The sequence below is a fragment of the Bos mutus genome, chromosome 14 (assembly GCF_027580195.1).
Source record: "Bos mutus isolate GX-2022 chromosome 14, NWIPB_WYAK_1.1, whole genome shotgun sequence".
NCBI classification, from domain to species: Eukaryota; Metazoa; Chordata; class Mammalia; order Artiodactyla; family Bovidae; genus Bos; species Bos mutus.
In genome coordinates this window covers 78,543,811-78,562,472 of record NC_091630.1, presented here as the reverse complement: position 1 = coordinate 78,562,472, position 18,662 = coordinate 78,543,811, and the positions used below count along the sequence as shown (strand labels likewise).

Below are 18,662 nucleotides of genomic sequence, written 5' to 3'. Positions count from 1 at the left end.
TACTCCATGTGCCCTTCACATGAAGTCCCTTCCCTTCAGTTGCACCCCAGGTCCTCCACAACCATGTCTGGGTTTTTGCCTCAGAAGCAGCATGTCTCACTCCTCCACCCATCCTGCCCCAAGCTGTAGGTGGGCTGCGGACTCCGCCTGAGTCTTTCTGGCTTCTTCTCTTTTCTGGCACGGCCCCTCCCAATCTCTTACAGCCTCCATACTGCTGTAGGTCTGATCGCTGGTCCACACGGCTGACTATTACCTACTAGGCAATGAGCTCCTTGATGGAAGGGACCCAAGTTCAGTGCCTAGAACAGTTGTTGGCACACGGTAGGTATTCATTAAATGCTTGACCAAACAAATGAACAGATAAGACTAGTAATTAAGGATGTGTACTGCATTCATTTAACACTTAACCATTCACTGTATACTGTTTCAGCCCGCAAGGACAACCTCACATTAATTTTTCTAACTGTGGGGACAAAAGCTCTGCATCAAAATAAGTTCTCTATTTTTCTGGTAGAATGAGACAGGTTCCTCTTAGCTGCCTGGAATGGGGGTGTGATCATCAATGCTTACTCTTTAAAGCCTGGGGGGATGCTCTTCTGAAGCACACCTCTTTAAGCCAGGATGGCAAACCTGGTCATGGAACTGGGCACATCGTTTTTTTTTTTTTTTTTTTACAAGGAGGGAATGGGAACTTAGAGGCTGTTTCTACTGTGTTTTAGATGACAGCTGTATCTTGGGTCTCATCTATCCCCACCACCACCATGACCACCCTGGCAGGAAGCCCTCCCTATGCTTGTTCTGCAGATCAGGATACAAGGCCCCACTCAGAGGTTAGCCCTGCTGGAAACACAGAGACCACCTACTTCTTTCTGATCGAGTTGGAGCGAGGACTTTATTAGGTCTCGGAGTGCGGTCAGCTGTTTCTTTTCTTCGTCCTGGGTCTGTTTGATCTATGAGAGAAAAACATTTCTTCTATCACTCATCTCTCATACATTTATGAGCAGAGTTTAACTCATCCAAATAGATACCACTCATCAAACAATTATACAGTTGATTTCCTTATTAAAGTCCTTCGCATGGTCTCATTTTTGACAGGCATGGTTTTCTCTTCTTCTTAAACTACCAGTGAGGTTGGAAATTAGTGAATAATGCAACATGCTTCCTTATTATGTAGTATGTCTAGGCTAGACAATTAACTCAGAAGGACTATTTTAAACAAAGGTAAGAAGTAACACTGAGTCATTTGAGTTTTTCAAAGGGTGGAAATACCATGATGTGACTGAATGGGCCAGAAGACAACCCTCAGAATGACCGGAATCCCAGAGCTAACGCATGGACGAAAGTTTACAAAGTTTACACAAGGGCAAGGGACTGGTGCTGTTTTCCTTTCTTCTTTTCTTTTTCTTTGGTGCTGCTTTTCCTAATTACTTGGAATTTTAACTGCAACCTGAGCCATGTTAGCTTATTCAAGAAAAATCAGAAAAAATTCACAGCTGTGTATTTTTGAAGTTCTATCAGAATATCATTTGTAACACTAAAACCTTATTTGAATACATGCAGTTACACTCCTAAACACATACTTTCTTTTTTAAATTTGAAAGTGAATGTTCATTTCCCTCCCCAAACTTTCTCCTTTTTATTTCGTATTGGGGTACAGCCGATTCACAATGCTGCGGTAATTTCAGGTGAACAGCAAAGGGACTCAGCCATACGTATGCCAGTATCCATTCTCCCCCAAAATCCCCTCCCATCCAGGCTGCCGCATAACACTGGGTAGAGTTCCATGTGCTGTACATTAGGTCCTCGTATATACTTTTAATATTATTCATTGCCAACTGGTTCATGAAGAACAAATTTGAGATTTCTACATAAGCATTTAGTTTTTTTCTCAAAAAAGTTTTCCTCTTGATTTTCTTCTTATAAAGGCAAAACATAGACAGTAGGGGGAAAGAAAGGGGAGGAAATATAAAACAAGCAAGCAAGAAAAAAAATCATAAATATCTGCTTATTCAGAGACAGTCACTTAGCTGCTTTCGTCCCAGGATAAAAATTTCTTTTTGTCTTTCTGCAACTGCTGACGAAAGGGCACTCGTGTGATGATAGCCACTCAGAACCAATGGCCATCCCCCTGCTCCCTGCCCTACCCTGCTCTTCCTATGTCCCAGAAACATACTCTGGAATATCTGACCAGGGATGATGTCTCTGAGTTAAACTGGAGGGGAAAAACAAGTTTATCGGCCTTAGGTTTATGCTGACACATCACTTCACCCTGTCTTCTTTTCTTTAGCACTCTTAGAATACAGATTACAAATTTACTGTTATTTACCCACAAAAGCAAAGTTAAAGTGTATGCATTTTATAAAGAACTTACATTATACAAATCAGCAGCCAGCTTTTCAATGTACTGTTTCAATTTATCAGCTGTTTTCAAACCATCTTGAAAGAAACTACAATGGAAAACAGAGATTTACCAGCGGTTTAAAAAAACAATATGAACCATAGTTACCTGAAAAATCTGAATTTCCATAGGTACACATTTACTCTACCCATATATCTATACAAAACACTTACAAAACTAATTTCAGTATTTTATAAAGATGTACTGACAAATTATAGGCAGGAAGATTCTTTACTGGCTGAGCTACGAGGGGAGCCCAAGTTACAGGCACCATTTGACCTATGCTAGCAGCTGTCACATGGATACTGCAAGCAACAGCTATAGTCCCAACACTCTCATTCATACGAAGTACATTTCTTCATGGTTGTGCCAAATTTGAATTCAAAAGAGACAGACACATAAACCAGTGGAGTAAATGAAGCTGAACTGGACATTAAGGACAGCAGTAAAGGGCAGAGGACAGTCAGCAAGGGTTCTGTTTCCCAAGATCTCTGTGTCCCAACATTTTTGAAACAAAGGCTGTCGAATCAGTGGTACCAATGAATTCGGAAAGCTTTCAGTTCATGAAGACTCACCAGCCACATTTCAAGTGCTCAGTCATCACGTGTGGCTGGTGTATACCAGGTGAGACAGGAAAGAATATCAGCACTTCCATCACTTCAGTATGGCAGAAACCAACATAATATCGTAAAGCAATTATCTTTCAATTAAAAATAAATTTAAAGAAAGTTCTACTGGACAGTGCTGCTCCAGGTGAAGAAGAAGCAAACTGAGATCTGAACAGCCTGCAAGGAATGTTATAAAACATACATTTTTTATGGAGAAAGAGGGATGGTTTCAGTTTGAGATGGTACTGATAAAAATGTGAAGTTCTTTACCAGCAGTGAAGGTGGGCTGGAAGGAGGGATAATCCCTACCAGTCAAAAGGCTGAAGACAGACCCAGGCGGTTTATGTGCCTACAGTTAAATTCTTCTGAACATGACTAGACTAAGAAAAGTCCACACAAGGAGGAATGATTTTAATCTACAGTACGATCCAATGTTTGTAAACCAAACAAATCACATACGTAAATCCAGTAAATTTCTGAGTAAGGAGATTACGAGTCCCCTTCCCCTGCCCCAATTTTTTCCCCAATAGCTCCATTTTCTAAATATTTTCTTAAGATCATACATTACTTGGGCAAAATAAAATCAAAGAATCAACACAGCCTAGGAGGACGAGGCTGAGCTGAGTCCCTCTCAGATGATTACTTTTAGGGCCAACTTCTGGTTTTTGGTGGGAAGTGGGGTGCGGGTGGGAGTAGGGGAGCTGCTGGGGGCGGGGGATGGAGGCCACAGGGGAACAACGCAAATGCAGCCCCCGACAGTCCTCGTGACACCGGGTGGCCAGCACTGCGGTCATCAGAGCCCCCTGAGCCCCCGCCCATCCACGATCCACGGGGCCGCCTGCTGGCTGGGGCTCACAGCCGCAACCTCCACCGAGGCCCCGCCTCCCGGTGCCCCTCTTCCCTCTCTCTGACCTGGTTCCCTTTCAGCAGAAACGCCTGGCCTTAGGAGTAAAAAGCGTATGGTATTTTGCTCCAAACCTCACCGCATGTATAATAACCTGGGGCGGGTTACTGCCCTTGGCTGACCACGAGCATGCTTAGCTCCACCTGTGGACGCTTTCTGAACTTCAAAGGGCATGGGATGAGCCACTACCGATGAGCGTTCTGCTGGCTGGAGGGGGAAACACGAGTGTCAGCTCTGATGACCCATCACTCACCCTGGACGTGGATGCTTTCCCTACAGAAGCGGAAATTGCCGAGTGACATCCCACTTGTCCCTTGGCCAATTTCTCTGTAAGTTACTGAAATAATTTGGAAAATAGGTGATGATGTAATAATAATAATAATGGCAGCTAATGTGTAATTGGGTACTCAGTGCCAGTCACTCACCATTATGCATAATTCATGAAATATCCCTTTTTAAAGGTCTCTTTACAATCTAACAAAATAGGTAATTATTATCATTAACCTGTAAGACAGATAAAGAAACAGGCTCAGAGAGGTCAACTGGGTTGTCTAGGGTCATCGAGTCATTAAGTGCCGAGTTTGGATTTGAGTATCCGTTTTCCCATCTCTGGAGCATAGGTAATTAAAGCACAAGGCTACTCTGGGCCCAAATCTTTGCTCTCCCACTGAATAACAGCATAATCTCCAGAGCCCTGCGCCTTGATGTCCTTATACAGGAAATGAACAGAATGGCATAGACCCTGGAGAGTCCTCATGAGCACCAAGATAAACTGCCAGGTACAGAGAAACAGCTCAATGCATGATGGCCACAGGCCAGCAAAATGGGCTTCTTCATTTTTCTGACCTTAGGGACACAGCAGGACTGGTTCATTTTTTTAAATAAGTAGCTTGAAAGCAATATGACCACATTTTAAAGATACTGGGTGTGAGAAAAAGGTAAGCTGCCAACTGATGGGTGGAATGACCCCTGCATTTACACTGAGGAGCTAAGACACACCTCCAGAGGCTGGGAGAAAGCACAGAAGTGCCCAACACCGTCACCCATCCATCAGGCAAGACACATCCTCCTTAGAACAGCTCGGAACCTTCTTGATCCTGAGAGTCGCCATGTACTTCACTTCTGTCTTAAGTCACTCTAAGCAGTGACCGGGAAGGAAAATATTTTGTTCTTCCTTTTAACTTAAAAGAAAGAGAGAGCAGAAGGTCTCCCTGATACTCCTTTATCACATGTATTGCTTGGCTTAGGAAGAGGTATTGCTTGGCCAAAAGCTGAAAGATTCACAGAGCATTATTTTCCTAAGTTAGGACTCCCTGGAATAGCAGATAGTACGGTTCTATAAAACAAACTATAAAGCAAAAATTTTCAAAAACCACCCTCTCACAATCCAACCACCAGTCCCTTAGGAAAGCCTGATTTCCAGGCTTCAGGTTTGGCTTAAGTCAGGTATTGATTCCCAGCTGTCTAGGTAATGGGGACATTTTCTCCCAGATTTATTCTGTGTGTCCTGTGGTATTTAAGAAACTTGAAGGCACAGGGGCAGTGTAAGTACTAATTAACTGCAAACACATCTTGACAGTTCAGATCAAAGCGACGGTGGAGAGTGGTAGACTGGATTTGCACACGGAGATTCTTAAAAATACAGACGTCCAATTCCAGGCTTACAAATCAGAACTTCTGCACACTGAAAGCGTGCGCTCTGAGTGAGAGGCCTAGGTTCAAGAGTTGGCTCTGCCATCTTCCAACTGTTAAGTTTCAAGAATCTTTGTTTCTGTTTTGTTGGGGTTTTTTTTCCCATTAAAAAAAAGTAAGATAAAATTCATGTAACATAAAATGATACAATCATTTTAAAGTGTATAGTTACTGTTGTGCAACTACTACCTAATTCCAGAACATTTCCATCACTCCAAAAAGAACACTGTACCCGTGAACAGTGACCCCAATTTCTATCTTCCTCTATCCCCTAACAAACAACAATCTGCCTTCTGCCTCAAAGGACTTGCCTTGTCTGGACATTTCACTTAAATGCAATCACATCATATGTAATCTTTTGCATCTGGCTTCTTTCACTTAAAGTAACAATTTTTTAAGAAAATTGAAGTACAGTTGATTTGCAATATTGCTACTTCCATGCATACAGCAAAGTAATGCAGTTATACATACAAAATCTTTTTCAGATCTACTCTGAGTTCCTTAAATGACATGATAGAAAAAAAAAAAAAAAATGACATGATAGAGTTTGCACCCTACTTCTTAAACCTGGGCTGAACTTGTGTCTAACTGCCTAACTGAACACATCACAAGGGAACAGTGCCATAGTGGAAGCTGAGAAGTCAATCTTGCATGTCTCAACTCTTCCTCTTTCAGTAATCTGAACCAACATGAAAACAAACCCAGGCCAAAAGGAGTTGGGCTAAGACAGCCTGTCCTCTCTTGCAATCAGCTAGCTGGGTGTTCCAGTAACACTGCAGCCTCTCTCGGTGTCTCAGCTAAGACTACTTGCTGCTGAAACCCCCTTGGGCACGGATGACTCCTGGTGGCTCAGTGAGGCTGCCCTTTTATGTCTGGCTTGGACGTCATCTCTGGAACGTGCTGTCCTGCAGCCCGTCTCCCTGGCTTACTCCGTTGCACTGGCGGCCACACCCCTTTGCCACTGCTGCTTTTAATTATGGTCCTGGCCACTGAGTGTGGTGAGGCATCACACTGGGGTTCTGATTTGCTCTTCTCAAATGACTAATGATAGTGAGCATTTAATCATGGGCTTTCTGGCCATTTGTGTATCTTTTTTGGAGAACTGGATATCTGAATTCTTGGTCTATTTTTAAACTGCGCTTTCTGTTTGTCATTGAGTTGTAACAGTTCTTTATACATTCTGGACACTAGACACTTATCTGATAAACAATTTGCAAATATTTTCTCCCCTTCTGTGGGTTGTCTTCTCACTTTCTTAACAGTATCCTTTCACTCACAAGTTTTTAACTTCAAAATCCATTTTTTTTCTGAGGGTCCATGTGCTTTTTTCTGTTTTGACACATATTAATTGAGCATCTATTAAATAAATGACTGTGCCTTTGGGCAAGTTACTGATCTTTTCTGAACTACAATTTCCTGATTGCTTTTTATAAATGCTAGCTGTTATTATCTGTAAGATGAAAGATGATAAAGTAATGTGCGTAAGTGCTCTTGAGTCTGCAGACCTTAATGATACTTGCCACTGCTAAGGGGTGGCTAAGCAGTAGAATAATACATTTGTCTTGGAAACAGCATGTTACTGACAATGTTCATGCTGGCAAGTGAGGAGTAATCGGTGTGGGCGAGCTGAAATGAGGGACATGAGTTCTTTTCTGCTCCCTTTATTTTTCCACGGCAGCAGCTGCATGCCTGCCAGGTACAAGCACTACGACGAGAGATTATCAGAGCAAATTCCTTTTGGAGCTCCACCTGACTTTATGTTAAAAAAATCATTTTGAGAACCGAATCAGGTTCTCAGAATATGCAATTTCTCTTTTTAGGTCTAAGTAGAATGCTTTACAGGTCCACTCTACATCTGTTAAGGGTTTGGGGAGATTGAATCAGGAAGGAGGAAGAAGAGTCCTCGAAAGAAAGCTCCACTGGTCTCTCGCTGTAATGGCATCGGTGAGGCTCCCCCTGGGGTGGCCAGGGTCAGATTACAACATAGCCCAGTTCTACTGCTGGATGGCTTTGAATTGCTCTCCCTGCAGGGAGGTGTTCAGTGTGTAGGGTTTCCTCCCGCTGATCTTTCTCCGCCCTGGGGTAGACGCTTCCACCAGGCTCCAGTGTCCAAATGCCAGCCTTCCTCCAAGTCCAAGTCCCCCCACCGCCTTCAAGGAGCCCTCAGCAGTCTCTGTAGCCAGAAGTCTGTCCTCCTCTTGATTCTCTGTGTTATCAGTCACTTTCCAGCCATGTGATGATTCTTGATGGACCTGACTTACTTCCTGCATCACACAATGAACTCCCAAGGGTGGAAGCCTTGTTACGTCGCTGCATCCTATAACCTAGCAAAGTCCCTGGCTTCTGCTAGGAGACTGATAAATATTTGTGGAAGGAAAAAAATACAAGAATCAAGGGAAGATGCTCTCCTTTTCACCTTTACCAACAAAGGCTAATATATCTGTAGTTTACAAAACATCTTATTTTTGGAAAACTCATGTTTGTTTAAGTTAAATCCTTCTACATGACTTACAGATTTTTGAGATCGAAAGAGATTTCTAAAATCAGGTGAAATCAGACTTGCTGCTCAATTGCTGTAATTGAGAGACAGCGCCAAAGCCTAACCACTGGACTACCAGGGAGCATCTCAAATATTGTGACTGAGAAGACAGAGAGATTCACTGATTTCTGCACAAGTTTCAAAGGAAGATCTGTGTTGAGGAAAACTAAAACTGATGAAAGATGAAAGACTCCCCCTAAACTAAAATCAGGGAGCACCACTACACATTTCAAAGTTTCTTAAGCACCCTGCTGTGGTAAGAAGGCAAGGGTTAGTCTGGGTCTTCAACATGAGGCTTCTGCAGGTCAAATTATCTTACAAACATGGAACTGTGTCCATTTCACTGTATTATTCTTATATCTGAAACTTTCATAGAAGGTAGAATTTACTTTGAAAGGAGGAAAAGAGTAAAATTGAATTTATGTAAATAACAAGTTGATAACAAATCTTCCTGAACAGAAACAATCCTGCATAATAAAAATGATTCTTAATTCCACTTAGAATCACCTGAGCAGCAAACAGGCACAGTGTAGCAGGCATATGTATTTTCTCACTTAATTCTCTCATCTTCCCAAGATCCGAGGTGGGTCTACTGTGAACCTTAACCCCACCTGACCTGATGAGGATACTGCGGTTTAGGGAAGTGCCTGACAAGGATCACATGGTTAACAGAGCCTGGATCTGAAGTCCCCTATCTGCCCCACTCAAGCCTGGTGCTTTTCCCATCATGTTAATGCTGCCTCCCTTGAATGTTTCCATTGAACACAAAGGTTTTCCTAGGTATGATATTATAAAAAAGAATACAAGAGATGACCAAAGGAAATTACAAAATTTAACTTCTTGGAGAGTCAGCATCTCATCTAGTATAATACTAATGACTTTTAGTCCAATTATAGACTACTGTTTATATGTAGTCTACATATAAGTAAGTATGAGAGCTGCCTGGGCCATTTTGGAATGTCCATGCACTATTTCTCTCTAAATTCCACAGATTTAGTACAGACTTGAATAGTAATCGGTACATTTTCAGACAGAAATTCTACCATAAAACCCAAGAAAGCTAACCCAGAAAGTAAAGGAGACATGATGAAGCCAACGTGGTACCACAAGCATAATACAAGGGTGGCCCCACACCACAGGCCACAGCGGGGCCCGTGTGGACAACCGTGTCTCCCCAAAACACAGCAGCAGCTACACAGGAACTCAAGTATGAACACCAAGTACCGCCAGCGTCCAGCGTATTCACTTAATTTAAAAATGAAGTCGCTCAGTCGTGTCCGACTCTTTGCGACCCCATGGACTGTAGCCCACCAGGCTCGTCCGTCCGTGGAATTTTCCAGGCAAGAATACTGGAGTGGGTTGCTATTTCCTTCTCCAGGGGATTTCCCCGACCCCGGGATCAAACCCGGGTCTCCTGCATTGCAGGCAGATGCTTTACTGTCTGAGCCACTAGGGAAGCCCTTAGATTGGATGATGTAAAAAATGAAACAAAAACAGCCCCACGTAGGAATATTGTACAAATGACCCAGTAACAGGTAAGATGCCAAGTTAAGTGGGGGAGGGAGGTTACTAGAAAGGCCTCTTTAGTGACAAAGTGACACAGCCACCGTGCATTTGTCACGACAGCTCCACGGGCTGTCAAGGCCAATGCCAGAATCTGTAAGACGGCATTTAGAGAGGCCGAACAATTGCCCTTAATTCGAGTGACTGATTTACAGAAAACACGGAAGGCGGAAGACAAAACCATTTCTCAGCATCTGGCCATAGAAGGTCACGATAACAACTATGCACAGGGAAAAAATGAAGGCCAGAAAAGAAAGAAGAAGCAAGCTGACCACGCGACGGAGCCTTATGTGGGCTGATGATTACGGCTGCAAGAGTCCACTTACTTGCACTGTGCGTGATAATACTTTATCAGGTTCTGCAGCAGATCCACACCCTTTTTGGTCTTGATTTCATTAACTTTAATGAGATACTGTGGAAATAAAACAGAATTGGACATTGGTCATTACAGAGAAGGCTCTCTGGCATGGGTTTGGTTGCCAGATCACTGATTGTGAGTCTGCAGGAGGCGAGGCTGCAGCCAGACAGTGTGAGCTGACTTAGAGAATGCTGATCCAACAGTCACAAGTGTGCAACACAAACTGATTAGCGTGTTAGCATTTTATAAATGCTTAAGATTAGTTTACTAGACAGGCGGAAACCAAACACAGCAAAACAGTCTGGAATAATGGATTATCCCACCCCTCCACCCCGGTTCAGTGGATCTCAAACTCATTGTTCACGTGGACAAAACCTGAAAGACGGACTGAAGGACAAATGGCATTCTCCTTAAGGAAACTGCTGTAAGATACTCAAACATTCAGACCAAAGAGGTAAATTGGAAAGTACTTTAGGTACTAAAAAGGGAAAGGAAAAAAAAATAATAATGCCCTTGGTTGCTGAGTCGCTTCAGTCGTGTCTGACTCTCTGCGCCCCATGGACCATGACGGCCCGCCAGACTCCTGTGTCCATGGGATTCTCCAGGCAAGAACACAGGAGTGGGTTGCCATCTATGCGCTAATCATGACTGGCTCTGATTTTCACAACTGGCCAAGATTTTCTGTTGATGTTGTTTGCTTCTTGCTCACTTGTTTATGGTGTGAAAATGCTCATGAACAGATAAGCTCCCAGAAGGAGCTGAAGGCTGATGAGGGGGGTCAGAACAGAAAAAAAAAAAAAATTAAGGAAGAAAAACTTGAAACTGAGAAAATTCTATCTACTTTAATATTTTCTGAAAACTGCCAAAAAAAAAAAAAATTCCATTACTCAGTATCAGAATGAGTTGGTCTCTAGGTCAAGGAATGCCAGTGTTCAATGGAAACCCAGTTTGAGAACCACTGCTCTACATCTACGGTAACATGCTTTTCATTGCATTTCCCCCCCACGAATTCAGACTTTCCTAAGACTACTTCATTTCAGTTTCCATTCAAACTGGACACAGGGTTAAAAACAAAACAAAACAAAAAACCATGCTGTACAACCTGTACTAGTTAAACTTAATATTCACCAGTGTTACCTCTCACCCCGTTTTTTTTTTTTTTTCCACACTCACTCACAAGCAATATTAAAGTTCTCACCAAAGAATCCCGTTTTGGCTTAAAGAGCCCCCTAGGACCCGGGCTCAAAATATGAGACAACAGTGAGACGGCGGATCCCAAAAGGCTTGGAGAAAAGTGGAGATTAGAGAGTCCTTGAGAAACAGTCCCCTCCTGTGATCATCAAACCACAGCCCGCGCTTAAGCATAAGGACGGCTGACCAGCAGGAAAGGCGAGCGGGAACCGCACCCGAGGTGCAGGGCGCGCTCGGCCGTCCTTACCTCGCACATCTGGAGCTGGAAGAGGCGCCGCTCCTTCTCCATTTCCTCCGCGATCTCGGCGCCGGTGATCTCCGTGCGGATCATCCCGTGCTGCTTGGCGTGCTCCCTCTTCTCCTTCTCAATTTTGGTACTGTAACCGAAGCAGACGCCAGCATTTAAAAACCAGAAACCCACACTCCTGTCCTTAAGGACAGCCACTGACTGTTTCTTCATTACTGGAAGAGGCAGGGACTCTTAAACGGACAACATCGATCGAAAGTTGAAAATCTTAAGTTCAAAGAAGAGTCAACACATTGTATGGATTTCCGAGGTCACTGCCTACATTTTAACTTTGATCTCACCCTTGAGAGGGTTCATGTAAGTTCTCTTCCATGCTGGCTGGCAGCAAGTCACTGTGACAGTCTACTTTTTCTGCACTAAAGCACTTTACATGATGCAAAAGAAATCAGGAGGTTGGAGGCCTCAGGCATATCTTGATTATTAATAGACTATAAGACTTGAGAGTTATTTCAAGAGTATATAATGGGTCTTTGGAGGCATGCACAAAAGTTAGCCAAAGGTAATATTCAATACTTCTCTAAACATAGGTTGTTTTTCACTCTCTAATGATGTTTTAGTTATTTAACCACCTGTCAATGGATTGTACACAGTCAAGATTTAGGAGAAATCCAAATCTCTTCTTTGGAATGCTGTGAAAATGTTCTTCAGTTGGGAGAGGGCCAGGAGGGAGCCAAGGAAATAAGCACAGAGAAAGCACATTAAACCAAGAGTACCTGAGGGGGATGCTTGGCTACAGCAGATAATATTTTGGTATCGATACCAATGGCCACAGCTCTTTTTCCAAAAATCCATTTAATCTGAAAGCCGACTTCTAATTTTTTTTTTTCTAACTCAGACTTTCTTAATGACTGCTTCATTTCAGTTTTCATTCAACTGGTGGTGGTTTAGTCGCTAAGTCATGTCTGACTCTTGTGACCCAATGGATTGTAGCCTGCCAGGCTCCTCTGTCCATGGGATTCTCCAGGCAAAAATACTGGAGTGGGTTGCCATTTCCTTCTCTAGGGAATCTTCCCGATTCAGGAATCAAACCTGGGCCTCCTGCATTGCAGGATTCATTCAACTGGACACACGGTTTAAAAAAAAAAAATGCTATATACCTCAACCAGTAAAACTTAATATTCAACAGTATTATCTCTCACCAAAATTTTTTTCCCCACATTCACTCACAAGCGACATTAAAGTTCTCACTAAAGAGAGCCTATCATTTACAGTTGTGAAAGCAAAGACTGACCTAGCCTTTGAGTTTTCTTTTAAATTGCGGTGGTGGGAAATCAAACCCCAAGAAAGCCAATATCTTTGCCAACATACAACACAGTAGAAAAACTGAGCCATCAACTCAATGAAAAACTTACAAACTGGGCTGAGATTCACTGTAATACCCCAGGGTCTGGCATACCTAAGCAACTCTTCCATCCTCTCCAGGGGATCTTCCCAACCCAGGGTTAGAACCCCAGTCTCCTGCATCGCAGGCAGATTCTTCACCAGCTGAGCCACAAGGGAAGCCCAAGAACACTGGAGTGGGTAGCCTATCCCTTCTCCAGCGGATCTTCCCGACCCAGGAATCAAACCAGGGTCTCATGCATTGCAGGCTGATTCTTTACCAATCGAGCTATCAGGAAAGCCATCAGGGAAGAGGTGGTGTGCTTTCAAAATACTGGGCCTACCATGGCAAGGAAATAGGTCTACCCACTAGGGGGAGCCCCAGGGTGAGAGCCGCTCTGCTGACATCTCTTTAGTCACTCAGTGGTGTCCGACTCTTGTGACCCCATGGACTGTAGCCCACCAGGGTCCTTTGCCCATGGGATTCCAGGCAAGAGTACTGGAGTGGGTTGCCATTTTCTTCTCCAGGGGATCTTCCCGATCCAGGAATCGAACTCATGTCTCCTGCATTGCAGGCAAATTCTTTACCAACTGAGCTATGAAGGAAGCCCCTCTGCTGACATAGGGGGCCCTGGAAGGATGTCTCCAGGAGGGCAAAGGAACTGACAGAGAATTTAATGATAATTGATATATCATCGCCATAATAATATACATCATGCATTTGCTCAGCAGCAACATTAATAGGTATTGGACATCTGCTGGGACAATAAGAATTCACAATAGATTCATGTACAACTAAGTACATGAATAAATGAGGCAATTGCTTCATTAAGAAAAAGCAAAAAAAAGAGAGTGGGAATTCAATCATAGCATACCTTCAGACTGACAATACATATTTATTTAATACCTGAGCCCTCTGTAAGACATATCAATAAATGGCCAGTCAGCAAACAAAGAGGTGATTCACTGGTGATCACAGAGATGAAAAATAAAAACACAATTAAGATGGACAATCTCAAATACTACTGAAGATGCGGAACAATGAGAACTTCCATACAACGATGGTGTAGTAAAAATGGGGCGACCACTTTGGAAACCTATTTGGGAGTTTTAAAAATGAAATTAAACATTCATTTACCCAGTAACTCAACAATTCCCTCACTAGATATTTATCTAAGACAAATGAATCCACATTTGGACAAACGTATCCACAAAAAGACCAATGCATGAATGTTCAGGGCTTTCCAGGTGGCGCTAGAGGTAAAGAACTGGGCTGTTGATGCAGGAGACGCAGGAGATGTGGGTTCCATCCCTGGGTCAGGAAGATCCACTGGAGAAGGAAATGACAACTCACTCCAGTATTCTTGCCTGGAGAATCCCATGGACAGCCTGAGCACATATACATGTTCAACAATGCATATTTATACTCATGAAAATGTAATCACTGACAACTGGCTTAAAACACAAATCACTGTATTTATCTTATTGTACGAATGAGGAGGGGGTGGGGTGGAAGAGTGATGGGGATGGTTGTACAAGGGCGAGAAATCCTCACCTATCACGGCAACACAATACAGATGACCCAAGAACGAACAGCAAGAGAAGCCTGAGGGGTGTGGGGAGAACTCAGGAGGCCTGCCCTCCTTGTAAGGACTCAGTTCTAATTCCTTTCTGCTGTGTGCAGACGCCCTTGGGCCTGGCAGTCCTGTGAGCACTCAAGACCCACCTGCACAGGGCAAGACACGCGGGCCCGATGCCATGGCCCACGGCCTTCACTTACCCCGGCTGGCCATTTCAGGAACCCTTCAGTTCTCAGCACCATTTGTCACTGTCACAGCACATCAGAAGCATTCCTTAGGCAGCAAATCCTCAATGATGTGCGTATTATATAAGCAGTTACAGAAGTGGTTTCGGGGAAAACATTTTAATCCTGAATTTGTTTTTCTTTGGCTTGTGTTTTCACTTTACTGTTATTGCTGCCTACAGAAATGCTTTTATTCTCTCATGTTTATAGTTATCTAAGTTTATAGCCAAGACGTTTATTAAATGCTTTTAAATACATTTCTCCTCCCACCCCACCCCACCCCACGGCCTGGTGTTATAAATATCTCAGAGTACTAATAAGAATCACTACGGATGGTGACTGCAGCCTTGAAATTAAAAGACAATTGCTCCTTGGAAGAAAAGCTATGACCAACTTAGACAGTGTATTAAAGACAGAGACATCATTGCCAAGAAAGGTCCATCAAGTCAAAGCTATAGTGTCTCCAGTAGTCATGTCCAGATGTGAGAGTTGGACCATAAAGAAAGCTGAGCACTGAAGAACTGATGCTTTCGAAATGTGGTACTGAAGAAGACTCTTGAGAGTCCCTTGGACAGCAAGGAGATCAAACCAGTCAATCCTAAAGGAAATCAACCCTGAATATTCATTGGAAAGACTGATGCTGAAGCTTAATACTTTGGCCACCTGATGCGAAGAACTGACTCACTGGAAAAGACCCTGATGCTGGGAAAGACTGAGGGCAGAAGGAGAAGGGGCAACAGAGGAGGAGAGGGCTGGATGGCATCACCAACTTGATGGACATGAATTTGAGCAAACTCAGGGACACAGTGAAGGACAAGGAAGCCTGGCGTGTTGCTGTCCATGGGGTCACAAAGAGTTGGACACGACTGAGCGACTGAACAACAAATAATAAGAAAGGGATGTGGAAGAACGACCCATATAGTATGAGGATGAGCCAGGTCCACACTGAGGTCTGACAGGCAGCGTCTCCCTGGTCCCATGTGATCACCCCAGCATGCAGGCCTCTGGCTGCAGCCATGCTATGCTATTCAGGGGTCACAGAGACTAGAGAGGAAGCCACACTTACTGGTCTTAGGACCTTCCGAAACCCCTTAGCCTTTCTAAGCTTCAGTTTCCTGATCCACAAACAGGCAGTCCAATGCACACTGAGAGGGGTGCTGTGAGGAGGTCATGCATGCAAAGCATTTTGCTCAGGCCCTGGTGAACAGACGGACGTTACAGTTGTTTTGTTGCCAAGTCGTGTCTGACTCTTTGCAACCCTGTGGACCGTAGCCCACCAGGCTCCTCTGTCCATGGGATTCTCCAGGCAAGAATACTGGAGTGGGTTGCCATTTCCTTCTCCAGGAGATCTTCTTGACCCAGGGAAAGAACCCATGTCCCCTACATTGGCAGGCAGGATTCTTCACCATGGAGCCACAACACAAACAGTAGCTGTCTTTTTATTTCTGAGTTGCCATGTTATCCAGAAATGGGTAAATGGTCTCTGCTGCTGCTGCTGCTAAGTCGCTTCAGTCGTGTCCGACTCTGTGCGACCCCACAGACGGCAGCCCACCAGGCTCCCCCGTCCCTGGGATTCTCCAGGCAAGAACACTGGAGTGGGCTACAGTTATGCACTAACTATAATGAAAAAAAAACTACCAGCCACGGACGCCAAAATAATCAAGAATGAAAGTACATCTCACTCTAGACGACCAGCATGGGAGGTGAAACCACTTCTAATCAGGTCAGCATACTCAGCCTCACGGCCCTTACAAGGATTGACCTGGCAGGGTTTTTCTCCTGAAGGAATTAGTTCAAGACTCTGTCCTTATTTTAGTTATTCTTTTTCTTAGAACACTTAAAACAGTAACAACAACAAAAAAAGAAACAGTTAAAAAAAACACACTTACAACTTCGTCTCATAATCTTTCCAAGCTTTGTCAAATGGTTTCTTGAGATCCTTAGAAAAGAGAAAATAAAATTGAGATTAAACGTGCTTTTGCTTCGAGGTGAATAATTTTCGAATCACATCTTAGCAGAAACAATTTCCGTTACAGGACACTGGAAACTTTACACAGGATGCTTTCAGGCACACCACGTGACTTATTACAGCCAAGAAAGCTAAGAAAGTTGTAGCGCGAGTGTTCCCAGTCAAAACCACGAGGCAGTACCTGGTGGTTCTGAGAGGTGGGTCCACTGGGGTGGAGCCCAGACTCAGCACAGACCACCCCCCGCCCGCCAATCTTCCCGACAGCATCTCATCTTGTTTCTCGGTTGATAAACTCTGTGAGTCGGTGTGTTTCTTCTAATGACCGCCTTCCAACAACACTTTTCATGCTGAAAAGTTCAGAGTGCCTTTCAGACACCAGTGCCACTAGGATCTTCAAAGACAAACCAGATTGATCCTTTGAAGCTGAAGTGAAAATCGAATTTCGGAACACTCACGCCTTTGACTCCCTTCAGGTCTCCTTTCAACAAGGAATCCAAGGTGAAGATCACATTGTGGCTCAGGCCCTGGAGCTGAAAAGCAAAGACGGGAGATGGTTAAAGACGGGAGCGCACAGGGAACCGCAAAGCCAGCTGACGCTCGGTGAGCGCCGTCGCCCCACTCAGGTACAGACGCGATGAAATGAGGGCAGAGACCTTGATCGCCCTGCTCGCAACTGCATCCTCAGTGTCAGCGCCCAGGTTCTGTAGAAAAAGAAAGCTGTTCAGGGGTTCCTTGGTGGCGCAGTGGGAAGAATCTGTCTTGGAATACAGGACACCGGTTTGATGCCTGGTCTGGGAAGATTCCCACACTTGCAGAGCAGCTAAGCCTGCTCGCTGCAACTACCGAGCCCGTGCTCTAGAGTGCACGAGCCACACTACTGAGCCCACGGGCTGCAACAGCTTAAGCCTCTGCGCCAGAAAAGAGAAGTCACTGCAACGAGAGGCCCGCACAGCACGATGAAGAGTAGCTCCTGCTCAGTGCAACTAGAGAAAGCCCACGTGCAGCAGCAAAGACCCACCACAGCCAAAAAATAAACAGATCTGTGCGTTTAACGGTAGGTAAATTTAATCCCAATTTTAAAGAAATAATGTAGTCTCCTAGCCATCTAATTTACTGAAGTGATGTAAAAGTTGCTCAGTTGTGTCCGACTCTTTGCGACCCCATGTATAGTCCATGGAATTCTCCAGGCCAGAATACTGGAGTGGGGAGCCTCTCCCTTCTCTGGGGATCTTCCCAACCCAAGGATTGAACACAGGTCCCCCGCATTGCAGGCGAATTCTTTACTGGCTGAGTCACAAGGGAAGCCCTAATTTACTACTTTTTAATAATCCACCTGCTGATGCAGGGGACACAGGTTGGATCCTTGGCCCAGAAAGATTCCCACATATGCCACAGAGCCACTAAGCCCAGGCAACACAGCTATTGAGCCTGTGCTCGAGAGCCCACCAGCCCCACTACTGAGCCCACGGGCTGCAACAACTTAATTAAACCCCTGCACCTGGAGCCTAGGCTCCACAGCAAGAGAAGCCACCGCAATAAGCCCGCACACCTCAACTGCAGAGTAGCCCCTCCTCGCCGCAACTGGAGAAAGCCCGTGTGCTGCCATGAAGACCCAGCATAACCAAAAATAAATAAATAAAAAAAAAAAGCAAACAAAAAAGAAAACTACTTAGCGAGTGCAACCTACAGCTGGAGGAGGGGTTTTCAGTGTTCTGGGGCAGTGGCCTGGGTCTCCTTGATTTTAGGGTGGAGCAGAGAGAAGTCCAGAGAGGAGAGAGGGGAGGACTGTAACCAGCTGGGGAGCAGGGGGTGGGAAACCAAGGGGAGGACGGTCTAGTGTGCACCCAGTCAGGAGAGCCAGGGCTGACGAGAGTTTATGATACAGTCTGTCTTCAAGGAGACCCAGGCATCTTGGGAAGCCAGTTTCAGCAGCGTGCAACCAAGACGCCAGGGACCCACAGCCCTGGTTTCACGTGTGGAGGCCATGGCTTCCCTCATTTGAGAGGTCA

At 44.5% G+C, this 18,662-nt stretch overlaps 1 protein-coding gene across 1 annotated transcript in view; it reads right to left on the bottom strand.

Moving 5' to 3' along the window:
• Positions 1-18,662, bottom strand: part of ASAP1 (ArfGAP with SH3 domain, ankyrin repeat and PH domain 1) — a 339,710-nt gene that overhangs the window by 65,902 nt on the left and 255,146 nt on the right. The window contains 6 exon segments of the mRNA XM_070382776.1: positions 864-950; positions 2,372-2,447; positions 10,031-10,116; positions 11,501-11,630; positions 16,574-16,623; positions 17,109-17,183. Coding sequence (XP_070238877.1) covers positions 864-950; positions 2,372-2,447; positions 10,031-10,116; positions 11,501-11,630; positions 16,574-16,623; positions 17,109-17,183 — 504 coding nt within the window.